At 38.1% G+C, this 24336-nt stretch overlaps 1 protein-coding gene across 1 annotated transcript in view; it reads right to left on the bottom strand.

Moving 5' to 3' along the window:
- Positions 1-6933: 6933 nt before the first annotated feature.
- ST8SIA6 (ST8 alpha-N-acetyl-neuraminide alpha-2,8-sialyltransferase 6) overlaps positions 6934-24336 on the bottom strand; it is a 66951-nt gene continuing 49548 nt past the window's right edge. Inside the window, exons 5-8 of the mRNA XM_089903836.1 lie at positions 24019-24163; positions 20070-20182; positions 17564-17656; positions 6934-16351 (exon numbers count right to left, since the gene is read on the bottom strand). Of these exons, the coding sequence (XP_089759962.1) occupies positions 15883-16351; positions 17564-17656; positions 20070-20182; positions 24019-24163 (820 nt within the window). The 3' untranslated portion in view covers positions 6934-15882. The remainder of the gene's footprint in view (positions 16352-17563; positions 17657-20069; positions 20183-24018; positions 24164-24336) is intronic.

Raw genomic sequence — 24336 nt, 5'->3', positions numbered from 1 at the left:
GCAGAAGGAAAACATCCCAGAACACATGCCTTAAGAGTTTTCAGAGTTCCCTGCTCAAGGAAATATTTAAAGCAGGCACACCTTTCTGGAAGGGGAGTGAAGATGGGGGAAACATAAAACCTTCGTCTTTCGTCATCACCCTCAGAAAGCCTGTGACAGAATGAATGATGATAACATTTTCTGAAAGCATAGAGGAGGTGGAGATGTTTGAAGACTCAGGGATTCTGTCTGGATTCACAGCAGTAACTTTATTGAATAAAGCTGTGGGAGAGGAAAGCTGAGGACTCCCGTCTCTTACTCTGTCTCCTCATTTGCATCCAAAGGCCATATAGGCTGTTAAAAAACCACTCAAAATGAATGATAATAATAAGAACTTTGTGATCAGTTTTTAGACTGCGTTTACTGACAACTCACAACAGCACTCACTGTTTGACTATAAATATGCCAAAGGACAGCAAAAACTAGAAAACAAAAGTAGAAAACGTTATTCTCAGGAACAAAATCTGTGCACAGACTCAGTGGTTATATATGTAAATAACAATCTTGTTCTTCATCTAGACTGGGGAGACAATCTAGCATATTAGTTAAGAAGGAAATTTGTTTCCTGAAGTCCATTACTAATTAAATTGTGCTGGTTCTTAGAAAATACATGCTGACTCGGGGCAAAGGATCATGAGATCTTCACTTTACCCTTAGATCAACAGTTGGTTCCACGTGAAGGGTCACTGGGGTACTCATTATACTATTTCTGCTAATTTTCTGTAAGCTGAAATATTTCAAAATAAAAAGTTTTTCAAAAGTAGTTTCTCCAGCCTTCTGCTTCTCAGCTGTATAATCTAGTTCAAGTTCCTTGCTGTTTTGAAACCTCAGTGTTCCCATCTGCAAAATGAGAATGATACTGGTAACCACGTCAAAGACCTCAACGGAATGATAACTCAAAAAAGGCAGTAATGACACAAATCCTAAAAGTTATTTTCGGCTCATGCTCGACCACGCATTTTGGTTTTGGCCAGCTGGAAGTGGCTGAGGACCTACCTACATGCCATCCACTATGATAATGAAGTATGCTGACGCTCTCCTTATTAAAAAATCATCAGTGCTCAACGACATCCAACTTTCGTACCTGCAAACATTATAAAGCAGGTTATCACTGAAGTGCTCTGTTTAATTATAAAACAACTACATGCACCCAAAGATACTTACGAGATGGGACTGAATGCATTGGAAATTTATCAGACGTTAAAATTTACTTCGAAACTGCGGAATTGTTAGCAGTTTCTCAAAAACAAAAACAGAAGAGACAGACACACACAGGAAGCAAAGAAATGTTTCCTTAAGTTTTCCTAGATAGAGTCGAAATGTTCATAATTGTTTTTGGCATTTACTGTCAATGAAGCCATTTACTGCTATCACTGTGTCAAAAGGTAGTGGGGAAAATAGTATCAACACCTCCTCTTGAGTAAGCTGGTACCAGCATTATATTTAAGACCGGTGCTTTTTTCATACAATGGATCATTTTCCTTACCCTCATGAGAGCAACTTCAATGTCTACCTTTAATCCCACCTAGAAATACTTCGACAAACTGACGAGAGTTAAGTATGTTAAAAAGTTAAAAGCATAGGTTCTCTGCGTTTAAAACACTGAGCAAATTAATCTATGATGGTATTCCATTAACAGTATTGCATTAATCTATGATGGGACAGGTACCTCTATCCACATTTCTTAGCACAGGAAAAGGAGATTAAATATATTCACAGCCCCAAAAGAAAGCTGGTATTAGAATGGACTCAGGGAGTATTGCAAATGACGGCATAACCTTCTAATTATGTCCTTGTCTAGAGGGCGAGCTACACATTCAGAAAACAAAATCCATTCTCCGTGGAGACGACAAGCACTCAAAAGCCAAGCAATTCTTGTGAACTTTACACTCCAGTGGGACCAGGTACCATGGCTCTCTTGAATCTCAGGTGATGAGCTGCCCCAGAGCCAGCAGCAGCCCTGGAGAATTCCTTCCCTCCTCTCCAAGTCCATTTTTAATATGTGTTTTTTCTTACATATACTAAATTGCTTATGATATAATGTTCATTTAAAATTTAACTCTTTGATTATTTTAAATTGTACATGTAAGTGGCACTAAGTACATTCACAATGTTACATAACCCCCTCTAATGTCTGTTCCGGAACATGCGCACCATCCTTTTTGTCACTGGAATAATATTCCAGAGAGGTGGAAACATTACATCTCTAAGATTTTAAAACCCGAACTTTAAACTTTGGACTAAAGTATATGGTTTACAGCCCCACCGAATCCTGTGTAAGAAATTCTAATTTCCAAGAACCTGGTACTATGTTACCATTCAAACTGGACACTTCTGAGAATAAAGGGGGATAAACTGGGACTATCTGGGCGAACCAGGACATATTATTATTAAGAATAAACTTTCAATGAACTATTGCCTTAGTTCATTGCCTCAGATGCTAAATGGAAGAAAGCTTTCTCTTCAGAGATGTTTATAACTAGACTCTGTGAACATAACTACCATATAGGGAATTTCATGATTCAAGAGCAACTTGGGTAAATAATTAATGGGTAAATATCGTTCTGGGAAACCATCAGGTTTGGGCTCTTTAGACAAAATTGTTAAAATATCACTCTATTTACCCAAAGATCAGGAAGCACAGAAAGTCTACTCTAAGGTAAAAAGTCTTCATAGCTATTTCTAAGACTTCACACATGAAACATTTCATTTCACGTATTTGAAGAAAATTAATCAAGTCATTGTCTTACAAGTAAAACAAATAAGAGTACGGGAGCCTCCATATTACTTTTTGATGAATAGAGAAGAGGGATCAGTGCCCAAAATGAAAATGGAAAAGGAGTCATTAACATAAGAATTGCTTCTGAAGTGAATGCATTCAATCCCTAGTAACTGATTATACAAAAAAAAAATTTTTTTTTAATGTCACACAGTGTATTTTCTCTATGATCAGCAGAATGGCATACTAAAAGTCTCTAGGGCTTGAGAGAAAGATCATAGAATTTGGAGTCACAACTACTTGGGCTCATACTGTAGTTCAATCACTTCGTAGGTGAGTGACACAGAGAAAATTGCTTGTAGCAAATATGGTTAGACGCCCATCCAAAATCTTTTCTTCCTCCTTCCCAACAAAACCCTGAATTTGCTCAGGTACACACCTGTCCCCCTTGAAGCCCATGCTTCCCAGGGATAGGACTAATTATAAAGGTTAACCCCAAATCCCATTTATTCCCTCTGCCAATGATATAGCTGAGGTAAGGATTCTGAATCTCCTTGAGGTCCCAAAAGACAAGGAATAGAATAATAATGCCATTGGTACTTTATTGGATTTCACAACACAGGTACATACACATATCTCAAAACAAATAAAACAGAATCAGGCTGATAAAAGAAATTAATTTATCACATTAAATGCTCATTTCAAAAAGAACTCAGGGGAATTTAACATACTGGATACTTCTCAATAAACTTTAAAATGAATATAGTAGAATATATAAAAATTTATAATGTAAGCTTGAATCGTAATTCCTTAATTTAGAAAAGTTAAAATTTAGAATTTATTGAGAAGAATAAGACAATTAAAAATGACCCAATGTAATGAAGGTAAAATTCTAAAATCTAAAAATTTCAGATAATCTTATTTCCCCAAACGAAACAACATCAACGATAATAAAGCTAAAGAGAGGTTAAAATATTGATTAAACATACAAGCTTCGGGTATACAACCTAAATTTGAAAACTGGCTCTGACACCTGTATACTATATAACATTGGGCAACATTCTTAGCCTCTCTTAGCCCGTTTTCTTATATATCAAATGGAGATAATATAATCTACCTCACAGACTTAGGTTTTAATAAGATAACGTAAGCCAATTTCTTGTATAGGTGCCAAGTGTATAGTAAGCCCTAAATTAAATATGCTAATTACATTCACATAATAAAATTAGTTCCAAGGGATCTCACTGACATCTGGTAGTCTATTATAGAATACTGGGTTTTAAAAAGCAGGCCCAAATTTCAGATGGGCAAAGGAAAATCCTCAAAGACATTTCCAGCAACTCCAAGAAAAGACAGGTGGCAAACATTATAGAAATAAAATCATATCGAATTACTCCTCCTGGATAAGATAGAGTAACAGGTACTGGATTTAGCTTCCTACCTGAAACAACTTAAAAAAAAAAAAAAAAAGCAGACAACATGAATGAAACAATGGTTTTCAGACACTTGGACGTTAGGCAACTCAGGATGGTGATCCCTGAGAAAAGCGGATGCCAACGAGTTGAGTCCTACAATTGCCCTAAATTACTGCCAAATGGTTTCCAGGCCACAGCACAGGGAGGGGAAACTCAGGCAGAGTCCAATGGTCTCTGAGAATAGAGGTTATAGATCTAGGAGTCTGGGGATGCCAAGGTACATATTGAGTGGAGAAGGCTTCATGGAGAGAAATCTCTGCAGGGGGTTTTCTGGTCTTCAGCTGAGGAATGACAAGCACATTTAAGTGAGGAAACTACCTGAATCTGGGAAAAGAATCACCAGGAAAGAGAAGGAAAAATTCCTGAAACTTAAAAAGGCCAGGAATAATTCATGTCCCCACCAAACATAAAGGAAAATCTTGTAATTCATAGGACACTGAGTAGGGTGTTCATAAGGGTATTGCCTCAGTGTGAGAAAAAATTTGCTCTAGGATAGCGCTGCTATGATTCCAACTAACAAAGACTAAAAGTAAGCCTCTAAAAGGAACAAACTGTTTACAGGTAACTCAATTTCTTCCCAGAACAAATCTTAAGATATTTACAGGATCGCAAAATATTGAACACACACCAAAGTAAAATTTACAATATCTGGCATTCAATTAAAAAAATCACCAGATGTTTGAAGAAGCAGAAAAATACAACTCATACTGAGGAGAAAAATCTATCAGTAGAAACAGATACAAGAATTACACAGATGACAGAATTAGTACAAAAAGACACAAACAGTTATAAGTATATCTGACATGTTCAAGAAGATAAATATATATGCATAATAAATATAGACATGGAAGGTATAAAAAGACACAAACAGAACTTCTACAATGTTTAAAATGAAAAACATCCTGGATGGGATTAATACCAGTTTAGACACTGTAAAACAAAAACATTAGTGACTTTGAAGATGCAGGAATAGAAACTACAGAAAATGAAAAACAGACCAGAAAAATAAAGGAGGAGGTAAGACAGAAAAAATATTTGAAAATAATTGCCTGAACTTTCCAAATCTGATGAAAGCTATAAGTCCACAGATACAAGATACTCAAAGAAACTCAAGTACAAAAAACTTAAAGAAAATTATACCAAGTCACATACTAATAAAAGTGCTTAAAACTAGTGATAGAAAAAAAATTAAAAGGAACCAGAGGGAAAAAAGATACATTATGGGAGAAAAGACAGCCTCTTCAATAAGTGGATCTGGGAAAACTGGACAGCTACACGTAAAAGAATGAAATTAGAACACTCCCTAACACCATAAACAAAAATAAACTCAAAATGGATTAAAGACCTAAATGTAAGGCCAGATACTCTAAAACTCTTAGAGGAAAACATAGGCAAAACACTCTATGACAACAATCACAGCAAGATCCTTTTTGACCCACCTCCTAGAGAAATGGAAATAAAAACAAAAATAAACAAATGGGACCTAATTAAACTTAAAAGCTTTTGCACAGTAAAGGAAACCATAAATAAGATGAAAAGACGATTCTCAGAATGGGAGAAAATATTTGCAAATGAAACAACTGACAAAGGATTAATCTCCAAAATATACAAGCAGCTCATGCAGCTCAATATCAAAAAAACAAACAACACAATCCAAAAATGGGCAGAAGACCTAAACAGACATTTCTCCAAAGAAGATACACAGATTACCAACAAACACATGAAAAGATGCTCAACATCACTAATCATTAGAGAAATGCAAATCAAAACTACAGTGAGGTATCACCTCACACCAGTCGGAATGGCCATCATCAAAAAATCTACAAAGAATAAATGCTGGAGAGGGTGTGGAGAAAAGGGAACCCTCTTGCACTGCTGGTGGGAATATAAATTGATACAGCCACTATGGAGAACAGTATGGAGGTTCCTTAGAAAACTAAAAATAGAACTACCATACGACCCAGCAATCCCATTACTGGGCATATACCCTGAGAAAACCATAATTAAAAAGAGTCATGTACCATAATGTTCACTGCAGCTCTATTTACAATAGCCAGGACAGGGAAGCAACCTAAGTGTCCATCGACAGATGAATGGATAAAGGAGATGTGGCACGTATATACAATGCAATATTACTCAGCCATAAAAAAAAGGTGAAATTGAGTTATCTGTAGTGAGGTGGATGGACCTAGAGACTGTCATACAGAGTGAAGTAAGTCAGAAAGAAAAACAAATACTGTATGCTAACACATATATATGGAATCTAAAAAAAAAAAAAAGGTTCTAAAGAACCTAGGGGCAGGACAGGAATAAAGATGCAGATGTAGAGAATGGACTTGAGGACATGGGGAGGGGGGAGTGTAAGCTGGCATGAAGTGAGAGAGTGGCGTGGACATATATACACTACCAAATGTAAAATAGATAGCTAGTGGGAAGCAGCTGCATAGCACAGGGAGATCACCTTGGTGCTTTGTGACCCCCTAGAGGGTTGGGATAGGGAGGGTGGGAGGGAGACGCAAGAGGGAGGGGATATGGGGATATATGCATACATATAGGTGATTCACTTTGTTATACAGCAGAAACTAACATAACACACCATTGTAAAGCAATTATATTCCAATAAACACGTTTTAAAAAAATTGTGTTTGAATGAATGTGTAATTTATAGATCTTTTGTTAACTTTAAGACCGTGGCACCTTTTTTTTTTTTTTTTTTTGGTACGCGGGCCTCTCACTGTTGTGGCCTCTCCCGCTGCGGAGCACAGGCTCCGGACGCGCAGGCTCAGCGGCCATGGCTCTCGGGCTCAGCCGCTCCGCGGCATGTGGGATCTTCCCGGACCGGGGCACGAACCCGTGTCCCCTGCATCAGCAGGTGGACTCTCAACCACTGCGCCACCAGGGAAGCCCAACCATGGCACTTTAAAATTTTTTAATTTAAATTTTTAAAATTTTTAAATTAAACTTTTAAATTTAATAAATTAATAAAGAATATTTGGATAATATTTTTGATATAAAACTTTGGTCACTAAAATTAGCTCTTATACATTTTTAAATGGCTAGGGTTCATCAGGTGTGTAAATAAGTTCAGATAATGTTGATTATGGAGGATTTTTTGCCAACTCTACTCAATACTCTGTAGTGACCAATATGGGAAAGAATCTAAAAAAGAGTGGATACATGTGTATGTATAACTGATTCACTTTGCTGTACAGCAGAAACTAACACAACATTGTAAATCAACTATACTCCAATAAAAATTAATTAAAAAAATTAATTTGTGACGGTGATATGAAATGTGTTTATGAATAAAACTAGCTACATAGCTCTTGGTCAAAAAAAAAGATACATTACGTACATGGGAACAAAGGTAAGAATGACAACAAACTTCTCATTGGAAACAATGTTAAGTCACAAGAGAGTGGAGCAACATCTTCAAAGTAATGAAAAAACATATACTATCAATCCAGCAAAAAACATTTTTTTTAATGATCGTGAAATAAAAATTTTTTCCAACATATAAAAACCGAAAGAATTTATCACCAGCAGTCCAGGCCTACAAGAAATATTAAAGGAAATCCTTCAGAGAAATAATACCCAATGAAAATGCAGATCTACACAAAATATAAAGAGTACTGAAAATGGTAAATATGTGGGTAAATATAAAAAATTTTCCTTAAGAAATTTTAGAAAGGTAACTGACAGTTTAAAACCAAAAATATAATATGTGCAGTTTATAATATACGTAGAAGTAAAATGTGTGACATTAAATCTAAATGATATAAACACATCAATAAAAGGCAGATGTTCAGATTACATAAAGAAGCAAGACCCAACTATTTGCTGCCTAGAAGAAAACTACTTTAAGTATAAAGAAACAAATAAGTTCAAGGTAAAATGATATGCTAAAAAAGATATGCTAATTATATAATTAAAAATAGCTGGAGTGGCTATAATATCAAAGTAGATTTCAGAGAAAGTAATATTACTAGGGGGCTTCCCTGGTGGCGCAGTGGTTGAGGGTCCGCCTGCCGATGCAGGGGACACGGGTTCGTGCCCTGGTCCGGGAAGATCCCACATGCCGCGGAGCGGCTGGGCCCGTGAGCCATGGCTGCTGAGCCTGTGCTCCGCAACGGGAGAGGCCACAACAGTGAGAGGCCCGCATACCACACTCACACACACACAAATTAATAATAATATTACTAGGGATAAAGAGGATAATTTCAGAATGATAATGAGGTCATTTATCAAGAGAACCAAAGCAAAAATGAATAAAACTGCAAGAAGAAATAGTTAAATCCACAGTTATAGTCAAGGATTTAACACTCTTCTCTCATTAACTGACAGAACAAGTACACAGGAAATCACAAGATACAGAAGACTTAAATAACAATATCAACCAACCTGACCTAACTGACGTTAGTAGAACACTGCACCCAGCGACATCAGAATACACATGCTTTTCAAGTGCACACAGAAAATTTACTAAGAAAGACCATGTTCTAGTCCATAAAAATAAAAGTCTCAATAAAGTTAAATGGATTAAAATCATACAAAGTATGTTCACTGACCACACTGAAATTAATTTAAAATAATCTACAGTAATATATCTGGAACAATTCAGAAATATTTGAAACTACATAATATACTTCTAAATAACTTTTGGTACAAACAAGAAACAAAAGTCAAAGTATTCTGAACTGCATGAAGAACAAAATAACATATCAAAATTTGTGGAAAGCAGCTTTTGGAGGAAAATCTACAGCGTTAAACTCCCACGTTAAAAACAAAAATAAGTGTCGGGGCTTCCCTGGTGGCGCAGTGGTTGAGAATCTGCCTGCTAATGCAGGGGACACGGGTTCGAGCCCTGGTCTGGGAGGATCCCACATGCCGCGGAGCAGCTAGGCCCGTGAGCCACAACTACTGAGCCTGCACGTGCAACAAGAGAGGCTGTGCTCCACAACAAGAGAGGCTGCGATAATCAGAGGCCCGCGCACTGCGATGAAGAGTGGCCCCCGCTTGCCACAACTAGAGAAAGCCCTCGCACAGAAACGAAGACGCAACACAGAAAAATAAATAAATTAATAAACTCCTACCCCCAACGTCTTCTAAAAAAAAAAAAAGTCTCATATTAATTACCTTAAGCAACTATAAAAATGAAATCCAATGACCCTTACTTCACACCATAAACACAAACACAAAATTAACTCAAAGTGGCTCATAAGACTAAATGTAAAACCTTCTAAGAAAGCACAGGAGAGGATCTTCGTGACCTTGGGTTTGTCAAAGATTTCTTAAATTTGAAACAAGAGGTACAAACTATAAAATTAAAAGATCCATAAATTAAACTTTAGTGAAATTAAAAGCTTTTGTTGTTCAAAAGACACTGTTAAGAAAATGAAAAGGCAAATCTCAAACTGAGAGAAAATAGTTGCAAAACATATAACTAACAAAAGATCTGTATCGGTAATTTATAAAAATTCTCTTATAACTCCATAATAAAGCAATCCAATCAAAAATAGTCGAAATATTTGAATAGACACTTCACCAAAGAAGACACATAGAAGGCAAATAAACATCTGAGAAGATAATCAAAGGGGAATTCAAATTAAAATCATGAGAAATAACTATACACCCAACATAATGTCTAAAATTAATAAAGATTGACCATACAAAATTTTACCAAAGATGTGAGGTAACTACAACTGGTATAGACCACTGATAGAAACATGAAATGTTACAACAACTTTGGAAAATAGTTTGGTAGTTTTAAAAAGTATTAGACAGGCACAGATCATGCGACCCAGCGGTTCCAACCCTAGATATTGGCCCCAAAGAAATGAAAATATACACCCACACAAAGACTTGTGCATGAATGTCCATGATAGCTGTATTTGTAACAGCCAAAAACTGGAGACAACTAAAATGTATCTCAATGGGTGAATGGATAAACCAATCATGGTACATCCATATAATAGATTTCTACTCAGTAAATAGGGGAATAAACTATTGACACACAAACAACAGGAGTGAGTCTCCTTTTCTTGAATTATTTATTCATTTTACCCCTTTACTTATTTTACTTATTCCTTTATCTCTAAACCCACTCCCATTACGCCCTCCTAAATTGGCACTCTTCTAGTATTTAATATATGCCTTTTAATATGTAATGTACACATGTATGCATGCGTATATGTGTATATATATGCTTTAACGTATATTTCAATGGCATTGTGCTATAGCTCTTATTTTCCCCTTTCTGCTGTATTTTAAGGACTTATCCTAGCTCTATACACATCCAATAAGTTGCTTCTAACTGATATATTCCATACTATGTGTTTATCAAAGTTACCTCATTGACTCCCTTAGAGATGGGTACCTGTGTAACCAACTTCCTGCTACCGCAAACAATAATGAAATAAATATCTTAAATCTTGTCTCCTTGTGGACCTACAAAGAAAGTTCTCTGGGACATAGGTATGAAGGTGGGATTGCTGGGCCATAGGCCAAATAATTAATATTACTAACTCAGTGCTTCAAGACTGCTTTCCAAAATGGCTGAATCAGTTTATACTTCTACTGGCATTTGGAATTAACAATCTTATGAATTCTTAGCAATATATCTCATTTTAATTTTCATTTCTCAGCTATTAGTAAGTTTGAGCATCGCTTTCTATTCTTATTAGCTACTCAGCTTTTCTCTTTGTAGATCACATTCTTATTCTTTGCTCATTTTTATATTGAGTTTCCTGTCTTTCATTTGTTGATTTGTAGTTCCCGGGAATGTTTCTATAGTAATGTCATGAATTTTATGCTTTGCTAAAAGCTCTTCTAGTCTGTTACTCTCTATTAGCTTTAAGGTGTTGTTCACTGACTAGAAAATTCTTCATTTTAATGTAGCCATAGCCATCATTTCTCAACCTGATTAAGACATTATTTGGGGGTTATGTTTAAGGGGTACAGCCCCTTACCTACATTTTGTTCTATTAGCTTTGCAGTCATCTTTTAATCTCTCTTTAATCTACCTGGAGTCCAACTTGTTCTATGGTGCAATGTAGGAATTTGGTTTTTTCTCTATTATGAGCCAGTGTTGCAATACCACCTGCTAAAGAGTTGATCTTTTCTCCATTATATAAAATGAAGGGATGCATCTCTACCATATACCACACTTTTTTTCGGTAAAAAGAATGCTCTTGGAAGGGTGATGACCCAGATGAGATGGGCAAGAAAAATATCCCTGGCCATCCATCTTCAGGAGGGCAATGGTGACTGCTCACTATGGATTCAGCCTTCTGAAGCCACATGCAAGTAGGAAACCTTGAACTCACCCAGGGGCTCTAAAGGGATTTTTAAAAAACAAGAATAAAGAAAGAAATAGTCTTATTAGGTCAAGTGCTTCAGATATTTCCTGTGAATTCCTGCAATTCCTTCCATGTTTAGTAGCAAAACAACGTGTTTCCGTGTCATGTTACATACATAAAATGCTTTTAGTGTCATAACTACCCTACATATTGCATCACACTGAGCTGTTTAGAAGGTGAGCAGACCTGTTATCCACAAAGCTTTCCAATTTTCCCAAAGCTTTTGGAAATTCATGTAATGATTTAGGGTGCTTGACATGATATAGTATTTAACTGGTACATTTTTTGTAAGCAAGGAAAAATCTTGTCCCAAACGGGTCTGATTTATGGCTTACTTCAGTATTCTATACATAGTAAGTCCTCAAAACAATGTCCTTGGCTGATTACCTGGCTGAGTGCCCACATATTCCCTGGGTTGGAATTTACAAGCAGAAGGAAATCTTCCTTCGTGAAAGTCACGATCTATTTGCATTTGCCTTTCGTTAGGAGGAAAAAGCACCAGAGACTTCAAGGACTATTATAGTGTATAAAACTTAACTCCATGCAATTATTCATGGAGCCCCTCCCGGGGCCATACAGCATTATTATATGCTTAAATAACTATTTCTGCCTTACCCTTGGATTTCAATAGAAACTATTTTGCACTCTTGTTATTCACTTACATTGCCCCATTGATTCTAAACAACAAGTAGAAAATGGAATCAAGCAAGCCAGTATTTCCCTTAGAAACTGGTGGCGGGTGGTATTACGAGCTGGAGTCCTAAGTAAGAGTTTAGTACTGGCTAGCACCAGTACTCAAACATTCCGTTTTCCATGCCTATAGATGTACTTGAAGTTAAAGAGCAGAAGATCAAATCCATCCATGTAACAAGATTTAACTGGTGCTCATTACACCCAGGGATTTCATGAGTGTCATGCTTAGACTTGGTTAATCTCTAAATCTACAGGATGGAGTTCAGAGTTTCTCTTTTTGTTTGGATCTAAAGAACTGTGACTTACTATTTCCAATTCACATAGCTGATAGGTTACATTATAACATTTCCTCTCTGCTGGAGGACGACCTTCCACGTGTTCCATTATGATGCACCAATAATGTTCTTCTGTTCCAAAACAGAATTTTTTTCTTACTTTCTAAAAGTAATTTAGATGAATGAATTTTGATAATGTCACATGAACTCCATCCTCCCACTCCTTTTATTTCTCCACAATAAAGAAACCCTGAGGACACTACAGATGGTGAAGGAGAGTTTCACGCAATGGCAGGTAACTGCAAGCTCTTGTGATTTCAACTCAGGAAAGAGACAGAAAGAGCGCACGTGTTCCCTGTGACCTAGGCTTTTTGGTTAATGTGAACCTAGCTGGGACGGCTGTATAAACGTCAACATGCTCTGAGGCTGGCAACACAAACATTAATACAAATGTTAAACAAGAAAGCAACTTTGGTTGTGTCCATGGGAAAAGATCTACAAATGTTCTCCACAACTTAAAAGTTTTTCTACTGACATTTGACCAGAACATGGGTATCATTAGGACAATGTTCCTTGCTCTCCCACCATTTTGAATATTTCCGATATCCTTATCAGTGACACTGAAAATTTTACTGATGTTTTGATACTCTAGACAAAATATCCAAGGTTAAAATGGGAAGTTATATGGGAAAAACTTAAGTAGGCTCTAAATGTCCTAATCATATGTAATTTTTATTAAATAACTTATAAAGTCTCCATATTGTATATCTAATGATTTAGTTCACTATATTCTATTATTTTTACTCATCAATCATGTATTTCCCATGTCATCAAAAAGCAAAGTTTATGTCTCTACCCGGCAGAAAACATTTTGAGGGAAATGTTCTACTAAACTATAAAATATTAGAGGGTTCCGATCAATTTTTCATAATCATTGCTAGTAACATGATAGAAACATTACCAATCCTGATAGCAGATTTTCAGAAATTAATTAAACCCATTAGAAGCAGTAGAAAACAGTCATTTATCCGTCACTACAGAAAGAAAGAAAAATGAATTAGACTTTATGTAACTAAAAGCACGTTCCTTTCAGAAAATATCCACATATGAATTTTGAAATCAATTTATGGCAGTAATAGGTTTCATTTGCTAAAGAAGAACAACTGAAAATGTAAATTAAGAATGGCATCGCAAATGGCAACTACAATCGAATCAAAGATGTACTTTATCAAAATAAGCAATCTACAGCAGAGTGCTCCTACAAGTGAACCCTGAATAAAACAATAATCTGGCTAAGGTAAGAATTCAGAATTACATTTGTAATTAATTTGTCATGCTCAGTCTGCTCTGTTCCTATTTCTGCTCTTCTCGTGCTGGTACAAAGACGAGCACGAAAGTGTGCACGTGATTACTTATTTAAGTCAAATACCTTATGCAATGGATGCACTTATGACCTGTATTAACATGTATCATCAGGATGTAAGGGAGTTTTGCGAAATGCTAATGTTCAATGTCTCCTTAAGCTTTATTTCATATTGATGTCTTATTTCTCATGTAAATGTACACTTTTCCTTATGAGAATCAAGTTTCTCTGTGCTTTAGTTCTTACAACTTTTCTATGAAATCAACCAGCTTGGTATTATTCCCATTTCACAGATGTGGGCCTAAGCCACCACCGCCAGGTGCTATATCCTACCCTCACAGGGCAGATTGTGGGGCAAAGACCATGATTTACCTTCAAACAGCTTTGTTTTCATGAATCAGAATCAAGTGGACAGGGCTTCCCTGGCGGCGCAGCGGTTAAGAATCCGCCTGCCAATGCAGGGGACACGGGTTCAAGCCCTGGTCCGAGAAGATCCCACATGCCGCGGAGCAACTAAGCCCGTGCGCCACAACTACTGAGCCTGCGCTCTAGAGCCCGCGAGCCACAACTACTGAGCCCGCGTGCTACAACTACTGAAGCCCTCACGCCTGGAGCCCGTGCTCCGCAACGAGAAGCACCGCAATGAGAAGCCCACGCACCGCAACGAAGAGCAGCCCCCGCTCGCCACACCTAGAGAAAGCCCGTGCACAGCAATGAAGACCCAACACAGCCAAAAAAAAGAATCAAGGGGACAGCCTTCTCCCCATCATATTCCCTCTACCTAGAATCTTCTTCATTTGGTAAAGCCTTACTCCCTTTCTAGGCTTAATTCAGAAACCAGCTCTTCTCTGAAACAGACTCCACTGAAATCGACTGAATGATTCCTGCCTCTGTTCCCCATAGCTTTTGTGAGAATACTGAGCACACCCTTTCATTGTTCACGGCACGCACATCTGTTTATTCCTGCACGAGTTAGTCTTTTTTTTTTTTCTTTTTGTCTGCGCCGCACGGTTTGTGGGATCTTAGGTCCCCGAGCAGGGATCGAACCCGTGGCCCACTGCAGTGGCAGCGCAGAGTCTTAACCACTGGACCGCCAGGGAAGTCCCCAGGACTTAGTCATTTTTATATCTCTCTCGCAGAGCCTGGGAAAGGGTCTAGCATGAAGCAGCTGTTCAACAACCTTAGCAAAGTAAATTGTATGAGTGACCGCCACAGACAAGACAACAGGTAAGTAGAATCGTAACTATTCCTGCCCTTGAAGTAAATCCTGTCAGTGGGAGAGGAAAAGGCTTAAGAGTGAGACAGGAAGTTAATACATATATTAAAGAGTGATTTTTAAATGTAGATAAAGGAGGAAAAGGATTGGCCTAAGTCCAACCACGACACCAGCACAGCTCAAGACACAAGTGAATGTAATTAGAGGCGTAAGGCGTTCATTCCTGCATAACCACGGGCTTCTTGTTTAATTACATAGTTTTCTTATATGCCCTCTTTAAGACAGGAAGAAAGGTGGGAACGATATTACGGATAATAGAGGCTCCTGCCAGAGAAAGAATTCCAGTGGATACTGGCAGTTCAGCTTTTCTCTTCAGAAAGAGTCTCCAAGACAGCCTGCCTTTTTATTACGTCTGGTGAAGGCGAAAACGGCTGTTAAAAATATCAGCGAGGAGATATTTATGGAGTCCCTACCTCATGCTAAATACTTGCGGAAAGTCTTCACAGATTATCAGATTCTCCTAATATGAGTTAGAGATCACGGTCCCCATCTTACAGGAAGAGGACTGAAGATCAGAACAATGAAATGAGCTGCTGAGATTGCAAACCTAGTGCCAGAGCTTTGATCCAACCAAATTCCGGGACTCTTCCTACGACACCCTACAACCTCCTCTTTCGGTGTTTGGAACACTGACACTCACCTACTGCATTGTGTGAACACGATTCCCGTTTAAAGACATCTGGTTTAGGCTATTTCACATCTGCTAAATTGTAACCTGAGGACTCCTTTCACATGAAGCTGGAGAATTTGTCTATACTCCTTGGGCATCTCATGGAAACCGCGCTTAGGTAACCTGTTGTCGTAGTAGTGATGGCTGACAGGTGTGTTCTCTCCAGTTTTAGAGAAAGGCCAGAATCCATAGAGTTTCACGTTCTCGCACAGTTCAACTGCCACACTTGTGATCATCAAGCCGGAGGACAGGCGATACTCGGTCACACCTTTAGTCCTCCAGAAGAGGGCAAGGTTTTTCAGGTACTTGGGATGGAAAAATAAAACTCTTTGTCTTGCTTTAGACTCCTTCAGTGTGTAGTACACCTTAAAAGAGGCCGCAGTGTTGGCCCTGAAGGAAAATGCTGGCAGAAGGACGAATGCATCTCCATAGGTTGCAACGTCCTCCAGAAATATTGCTTTCTTTTCCTTTAAGTTCCCATATCTGCCAAATTTGTAAAACATCATGATTTTAACAGTAATCATCAAAGGAGCAGTTTTGGTAACATGAGGCTGAATTCACCACTGGCCAAAAAATAGAACCATTTATATCACTGTATATAAAACAGACAAACTGCAGACTCAGAAAAAACTCATGTTAAGTAAGCATCTTGTAAATATCAGGGGGTGAGGTCTTCATTTCTCTTTCTTGGCATATCTAGGCTCTCATTCCTACCTTCTTATGGGGCAATACCCTTACTGGACATACATTTTTTATATTATTTTATCTTCCAACTCAGTACTTTTTTCCTAAGGTTGCTTTTTAATGATGAATTACCTTCCAAATGTATAATGCTGAAACGTTTTCTCAAACATAACACACTCTTAAAATATCTGTGCATTAAAAAAATGCACTGAGCTGTACATTTGTACATACATGTTATTATAAAATGTTTCCTTTAGAAAGTCTAAAATATCTATATGCATAAACACACACACACACACACACACACACACGCACACATCTTAAATTTCCTCCATGGATTGTGATAGCTCTATGTGTTTAATTTAAATAATACCTCAGTAAATATACTGGTGTGCATGACTGCGTGTGTTTAGAAAATAAGCCTTGGGGAGACAGGTACAATATTTTATATTCTCTTAAGCCATACTAGAACTATTTGAGGGGTGTATTCTACTAATAACAATTATTAGTCACTTCGGATGAAAATAGTTGAATAAAACTCTATATAGGATTTTTATTGAACAGCCAACATTTTGTAGTAGTTACATTGTGGAAAATAAAATACACAAATTATTTTTTAGTAATAAACTGCCCGAAATGAAAACTTGATTTTGCCAGGTTCTCCTAAGGGTTACTCTCTGAAGCTTCTAAATAGACTAAGTTTTTTCAAGAAAGCGCTATCGAGACAAGAGCAACACTAAAATTCTGAAAGGAAATCTAAAAAAGGAACTTCACTATTAAAAAGTTCTCATTGGATTAGCAACATTCAGCTTATGACATTAGAAGTACAACTGGACATACCTCTTATGAGCCACAACCTAAATTACCAATATATTCTTATATATTTTCCTAAAAAGCCATTGCAGCTGTATTAGAAATCAGTCTCAGCAACAAGATTAGTGCTCAGACTAAGAAACAGGTTAAATAATGAGAAAAATGTTCTTGAACAGTTATGTAATTTGAGGTACTTACCTTAGCCTTATGATACTGGGATTTAGAGTCACCAGGTTGGTTTTAGTGCCAACGTCATTGGTAACATTTCCTGTGGTTGGGGGGAGGTTACACCTGAAATTTGGAAGGAAAACTATTCTCAAAATATAACTTGTGAAAAAAAAAAGTACATCCACATACAACCACACATATACATGTGATCATTCTCATTTTATTGGAGAAAATTATTGTCGTTAAGAGGATCCTCAGAATTCATCTGATTTCCATCGAAAAACATTTAATAAGTACTGAACTCTTAGCTGGCATTTCAACATTGGATAAAATAAATGAATTTGATAAATGCTTTCAGTATTATGTAAGACCTTTATAGGTAACAAAACTAGAAATGACAATTACACCTTGCCTAGCTTTTGAAGAGTTCATGATCCTTTTATTAAAATTATTATTTATATTAATTAGATTCCCACAGAGGTATATCACCAATTTACAGATTTTAAAAAATTGAGGCACTGCGACTAAGGTTATAGTGTCTGCCAGAAGCAAAGACTATATAAAAAAAATCAAAATTTCCTGATTCCCATATGGACTGTTTTTCCACCAAATTAAGCTGTTAAAAAATAAAGCCTTAATGTTCTTATAATGATGTTTTCATATTGATGTTCTCCTCTTTTGAGTACTATTTTGTTTTTAAATTGGAAAACAAATTAAGAATTGTAATTTTGAGTAAGTATATTCTTGTCACACAGAAAAGAGAAAGTATCATTTCAGAATTTCAAGTAGACCATTTCTTTAAAGCTATACCTACAAAGGGAGCATCTCTGAGGAAGGCTGTTTAAACTTGATGTGTTCTGTAAGATGAGGTTGAAATATTCTATTCCATGCTCTATGAAATATATGGATAAATGAAACATGTACTTCTCTCACTGATAAAAAAAGATACATCAGAAACAAATATGGCACCTTGGGAAAAATAAATATTAATTTAGATAAGAGGCCACAGAAATGTCTTCAGTAGTGGGCTTCCTGTAACAAACCTATTTTCTAGAACAGTCTCATATTCTTTTGAAGACTCAAAGATGATTTCCAATATGGTATCATTGGAGACCCCTAGGGGAAATATTGGGTATTGTATATACACAGTACAGTAAAGCCACTCAGCCCCTATTTTTGCTCCTTACACACTTAACTGACAGCTCCCAATCTTCTGAAATGAAAAAAAAAGATAATCAGCTTCCAGATGGTTTTATAAACTATGAAACATGTACAACCAAAATAGACATAGGCTTAAAAATTAAATAAATTTTAATGACACCAACCATGTACAGCCCCAATTTGACCTTTCAGTTTGGAAGGCTAACTTCAAAAGGAACTCTATATTCAGAAAAATAGCTGGCATCAACAAATGCAGAATCTAGAAATATACGCATTTATTTTAGAGTTATAAATTAAGTAGCTGTTGAGTTTTTTGTTTTTTGGGTTTTTTTCCCTGCTTGTTAAACCTAAACTTGTATTTCTTATATCTGCTATCAAGTAAAATGGATGTTTAGGCATAATATTCACCCCAGATGTTTTGGGAATTTTCAGTCTATAAAAATGTCTATTACAAGAAGAATTACTCATCTTCCTTATGGTTCTTCCATACTGAGTACTTTAACAAAATGGCTAAATCATGCAGGTATTGGCCATTTTCACATTCACCATGACGAACACATTCAATAATGGTTGGACTGCCAGGTCTGTTGTTCTGTTATTATCTTCAGCATAAAATTCTAAATGAGATTAAAGTGAGGGGGAGCTACTGATTCAGAATCATGTTTCTTTTTCATGGGCAGCATTAAATCAATAAAGCTCAAAGGATCTCCTCTGATGTATGCAATTGGTGCTCCTGAAATAGGAAGAAACGGATTTCAACTGACTTTATAAAAAGGTGTATTTCAATTGAAATCCACCCTCACAGGGATGAATCCTCTTTCCATCATATTCTGAAAGTGGAGATGCTCTGTGGCTTGTGTTATTAGTTCAGACACACAGAGAAACTACTTTTGTTTCTGTTTTGGCAAGCTAGCTTGTATTGAGATATAAACATTTTAAAAGATCAGAATTTAGAAGCTGCACATTGTTAAAAAATTTCAGGCCAGAAACCTAAATAAACATCAATGTTGTGTGGCTATACAATATCTAAGTCAGCATTTTCACAAGTATTACCTGAGAACAAAGTGTTCTTGAAATGCTCTGTTTAAAAAAAAAAAAAAAAAGTATCCTTAATATACTGAAGGCTCTGACAAGTCCTGCAGTGAAGACCCTCTTTGACTATGATCTCATGCAGGGTTTCTGGAAAGTTAAGTGACCATAGCAACATTCAGAGGAACTCATGATCCATTTAACACTTTTGGAAACACACTAGATAAATTGCAGGCTTAAGCAACAGAGTTCAAAGGTCAAAATTTACACAAAGTATCTTTAGCCTATTCATTTAAAATATCCAGCTGATCTTGGATGTCAAAGAAACCAATTCGACAGAGCTTACCTAAAAACAAAGTCGGATTTATCAATTTCGGCTCCGCAGAGAGACTGATTCAGAATCCCCCCATTTCCAACCACCGCACACTGATTGTAAGGGTACCCCACAAAAGGCTGAGTCTATCAGGAGAAAGGGAAAAACTGTCATAAAATAGCTTTAGTTTTAGAACCATAAACATCATCAGCTTAATTCAAGTAGCTTAATCTTTACACATGCTAAGGAAGGAAAAAGAACAAGAAGCAATACCACAGCATGTCAATCAACTTATGACATCATAAAAAAATCCTGTAAACCTGTTTCATTTCTCTTGAGAGGAATATATAGCATATCATAGACAAACATAATGTAATAATACAAAATATAATACACCTGTTCTTAAAATGTACTTTAACGTATTTTACATCACATAATTAAGTAAATAAATTGAGGATGAGAAAATCCCACATGGGCCTTTCGGACTAACAGGACCATTTCCAGCCAAAAATAGAAAAGAAAGCAATTCCAAAGTAACATTCAATTCTCTATTCTTGGCCATAAAATTAATAGATAATTTAGTGAAAGTTCTCTGTGCTTCTTAAGTAGGTAGACCTTCAGGCTCAGTGATGACAGATTTATGCCTGCGACCTCTGTAAATGATCAGCCACGGTGCTTCAGGGAGGCCCAGTAACTCTGTGCTGATTTGTTTCAAATTCATTTCTAAGGCCGGAATCATTTTTGTTTCCTCCAAGGACACAACTGGCCGATCCCAAAAGACTTCCCACTTTTACCAAATCCTCCGCGGTCTGAAACATAACACTTTTCAGTTTGATAGTGTACTTTGCCTTTGCTGGTCACTTTTCCGGAAGTAAGGATGTGACCTTAACCAGCAGCAAGGGTGTCAGCTCAGAGTTCCGCGATGATGAGGTCCTGATTCACCTGCTTTGTCTCCAGAACGTGAGTGTAGGTCCTCAGGGGCAGAGAGCATGTTTATTACTTTTCATTTCCCCTGTCTTCTACTGCAGACCTCGCCTAGAGGACCACTGCTTTTTGATGGGTGACGACTGGCCCAATGGCCACCTGGGTGCAACCCCCAGCACCACGTTGGAACCCAGTTGTACCAGCTTATGGGCACCAACTGGTAAATATTCAGGAATTTTGTGAGCCGACTGTGAAACCACTGGTAAATTACAATCGCCACGATGGGGATATTTACACTGCTACGAATCAGGGAACCCTCCTGCCCAGTGTACCAGCCCCACTGGCAACGCCCCAGGACCAGTGTGGTTCTGAGCTGCCCGACAGATCCTGAATCACCCTGACTCCCGCGTGCTCCTGAATCTGCATTGGGAGATGCCAAACGAGGGACGAGAACTCTCTTTCAGCACGTCTGCGTTTGTCCGTGAAAGTGAAAAATCATGTTGCGCTGCTGGTGCGAGAAGCACTTTCCCGAGACGTGACTTGTTAACACACGGAATCCATCCAACAACCTTGCGAGCATTTCACAGATGGGAAGACGGAGGCATGAGTTTAAGGAAGGGCTAGAAAGCAGCAGAGCTGGGATTCAAACCCAGGCAGTCTGGTTCAGAGTCCATGGTCTTAATCACGACACATTATACAGGTGCTGTCTGTCATTCAAGGGGTGAAAGGTTAACTGAAGGATGTGCCTTATTTCCCTGCACAGAGGTGACCCCAGCAGAGTGTCTGGCTCTTTAATGAATGGTTCCCACAGGCCCTGGGCTACTTGGAATCACTGAACTTCTAGCGCAAGATATTTTCAGACCATGTTTACTAACCGATACCACAGTAAATTCTGAATTTTACAGACAGGGCAGAATGCAAATAGGCTCTTTATGGTACAACAGAAAAGATTACTGAGGGGAACGTATCTCCAATTAAGCACTCAAAATAATGAACGTTTTTCTCTGGTTTCTTGGTCAACTGGGAGGAAAAAGTCCATATGCTTTGCTATCTTACGTTCAGTAAGAGTTCAAATAAATGACAATTTCAACGTTCCTTAAAATAAGGCTCCTAAGAGAACACAAATCTGGGCCACTTAACTGCCTGCTTGTTGCTAACTCTGGTTGAAAACCAGCTTCGTTGTTTTCCTTTCAAGTAACTAAGCAAACCTTTGGAGTAAGTGACTTCACACCATTTCATCCAAAGCATCTATTGTGATCTGTTCGCTGTGTGCCCCACAGAACAAAGCAGGGTTGGGGTGTGGGAAGCAACCTCGGATGCTGTGTCTGTGGAAGGGGATGATGAAGAAACACAGAAAAGTGACCTCGCTTTGCAGCTGTTGCTGTATTAACTTCAGAATTTCCTCCCCCTAGTTTTAAAAAGTCAGTATTAACTTGGAAAATGGATGCTGTTGCTAATTGCATCCAGAATTATCAAGCCTGTGCTAAGTTATTCTTTTCAAGGTGCCAAATCAGAAGCAAAAAAATACCTGCAGTTCCTCTGTTCTGACCAGCCTAAGGCAAGGACAACACTAGCAACAACGGCAAGGGTGAAAGAGTTGCTCTCTGTGGAACTCCCCAAGGTCTTCCCTGATAAGGGACAGAAATAATCTTCAGTTGCTATCTTTTCAGCTATTGGTAATTTCAGTGCATCACGAGGGGATTTTCAGAATGCCGTATGAGTTATTTTTTTGGTCCCCGTTCCCTTTGGGAAAATGTGCAATATTTTTTCTCTAACATTGTGTATTGATTTTTCGCTCATTCCCAGAAAATTATACTTCCTTTGAATTAAAAAAAAATTGGAACTTACATGACAATAAAATAGTTGAAACAAGTCAAAGGTCCAGAAAAATGGAAATAATTGTAAGAACTGAATATTCTACAGTTGGTAAACAGCATATATAAAGCGATCCCGTTTTGACCACTGACTTGGCCTAATTGCTTTTCATCAAATCATAAAAAGATGCCTGAGGGCTTCCCTGGAGGCGCAGTGGTTGAGAGTCCGCCTGCCGATGCAGGGGACATGGGTTCGTGCCCCGGTCCGGGAAGATCCCACATGCCACAGAGCGGCTGGGCCCGTGAGCCATGGCCGCTGAGCCTGCGTGTCCGGAGCCTGTGCTCCGCAACGGGAGAGGCCACAGCAGTGAGAGGCCCGCGTACCACACACACACAAAAAAAAGATGCCTGAGAGTGTAGTTCATCAGCAGTGGGATATTTTCAGGAGAAAAATTCCCCCCAAGTTTGGATTTATAGTGTAATGATACAGTATCATTACTCATTAGTTTAAATAACGAATATGTAATGAATGCATCTGTGCACTGGGGAATGCCCTAGGAGCTTGGGATACATAAGAACACAGTAGATAAAAATCCCTGTCTTGTGGAGGTTATGTTTACGGACCGCAAATTCTTATGTATTTACTTCCCAAAGATTAGCCACATAAACCTACAGTTCTTTGTGAAGGAACTGATTTAGTCACTGAAACTGACAACTGGAGGAGTCTTATTGCAGGTGAAAAATGGGCATCTTCCCAAGCCCTGGTAATTACTATGCAGAAAGCCCAAGTACCTCATCTCATTCAAGGATGAGTCATGAAGACTCATGGGCTGGAAGAGCTTATCATTTAAGATATAAATACCATTCCCCGCAGGGCCACAAGTATTCAAAACTGCCTTGGACTGCCATACATATCTTACACAACACAACAGAGTGTGGCATTTTAATGAATTAACTGCTCCATTCTTATATCTTTTTTTTTTGCGGTACGCAGGCCTCTCACTGTCGTGGCCTCTCCCGTTGCGGAGCACAGGCTCCGGACGCGCAGGCTCAGCGGCCATGGCCCACGGGGACATGCCACTCCGCGGCACGTGGGATCTTCCCGGACGGCACGAACCCGTGTCCCCTGCATCGGCAGGCGGACTCAACCACTGCGCCACCAGGGAAGCCCCCATTCTTATATCTTAATCTGAGCCAACATTCACCTTAAATATTGACACAAACCACAAGAAATTCTCACTCACCACTGGCAACATATCAAAAATGTTCTCTCTGATTTGGATTTCGCTTTTACTTTCCACCTCGTAACTCACGTTAGTCCCGACGGGAGTGTTATTTTGAGAAACAATGAAGTTTTGAACGGCACCACAACACGAAGCAAGTTCCACTCTGCAAAGCATAAGGATAAAAGTGAGTCAAGGAATAAGATTACGAAACCCAAAATAGAGACGACGATGGAAAACGCAGAAGAGGATTTTGCCGTACTGACTTTCAGAGAGAAGATACCTCATTCGCAAAGATGACATTTTTATCTCATTCCATTCTAACTGTCCCTGGATGGT

The sequence above is a fragment of the Delphinapterus leucas genome, chromosome 2, assembly GCF_059928025.1.
Source record: "Delphinapterus leucas isolate spDelLeu-1000000601 "Yukka" chromosome 2, BTC_Dleu_Yukka2, whole genome shotgun sequence".
Lineage (NCBI taxonomy): Eukaryota > Metazoa > Chordata > Mammalia > Artiodactyla > Monodontidae > Delphinapterus > Delphinapterus leucas.
The sequence above is the reverse complement of the archived record's forward strand: the minus strand, read 5'-3'. Positions and strand labels throughout refer to the sequence as shown.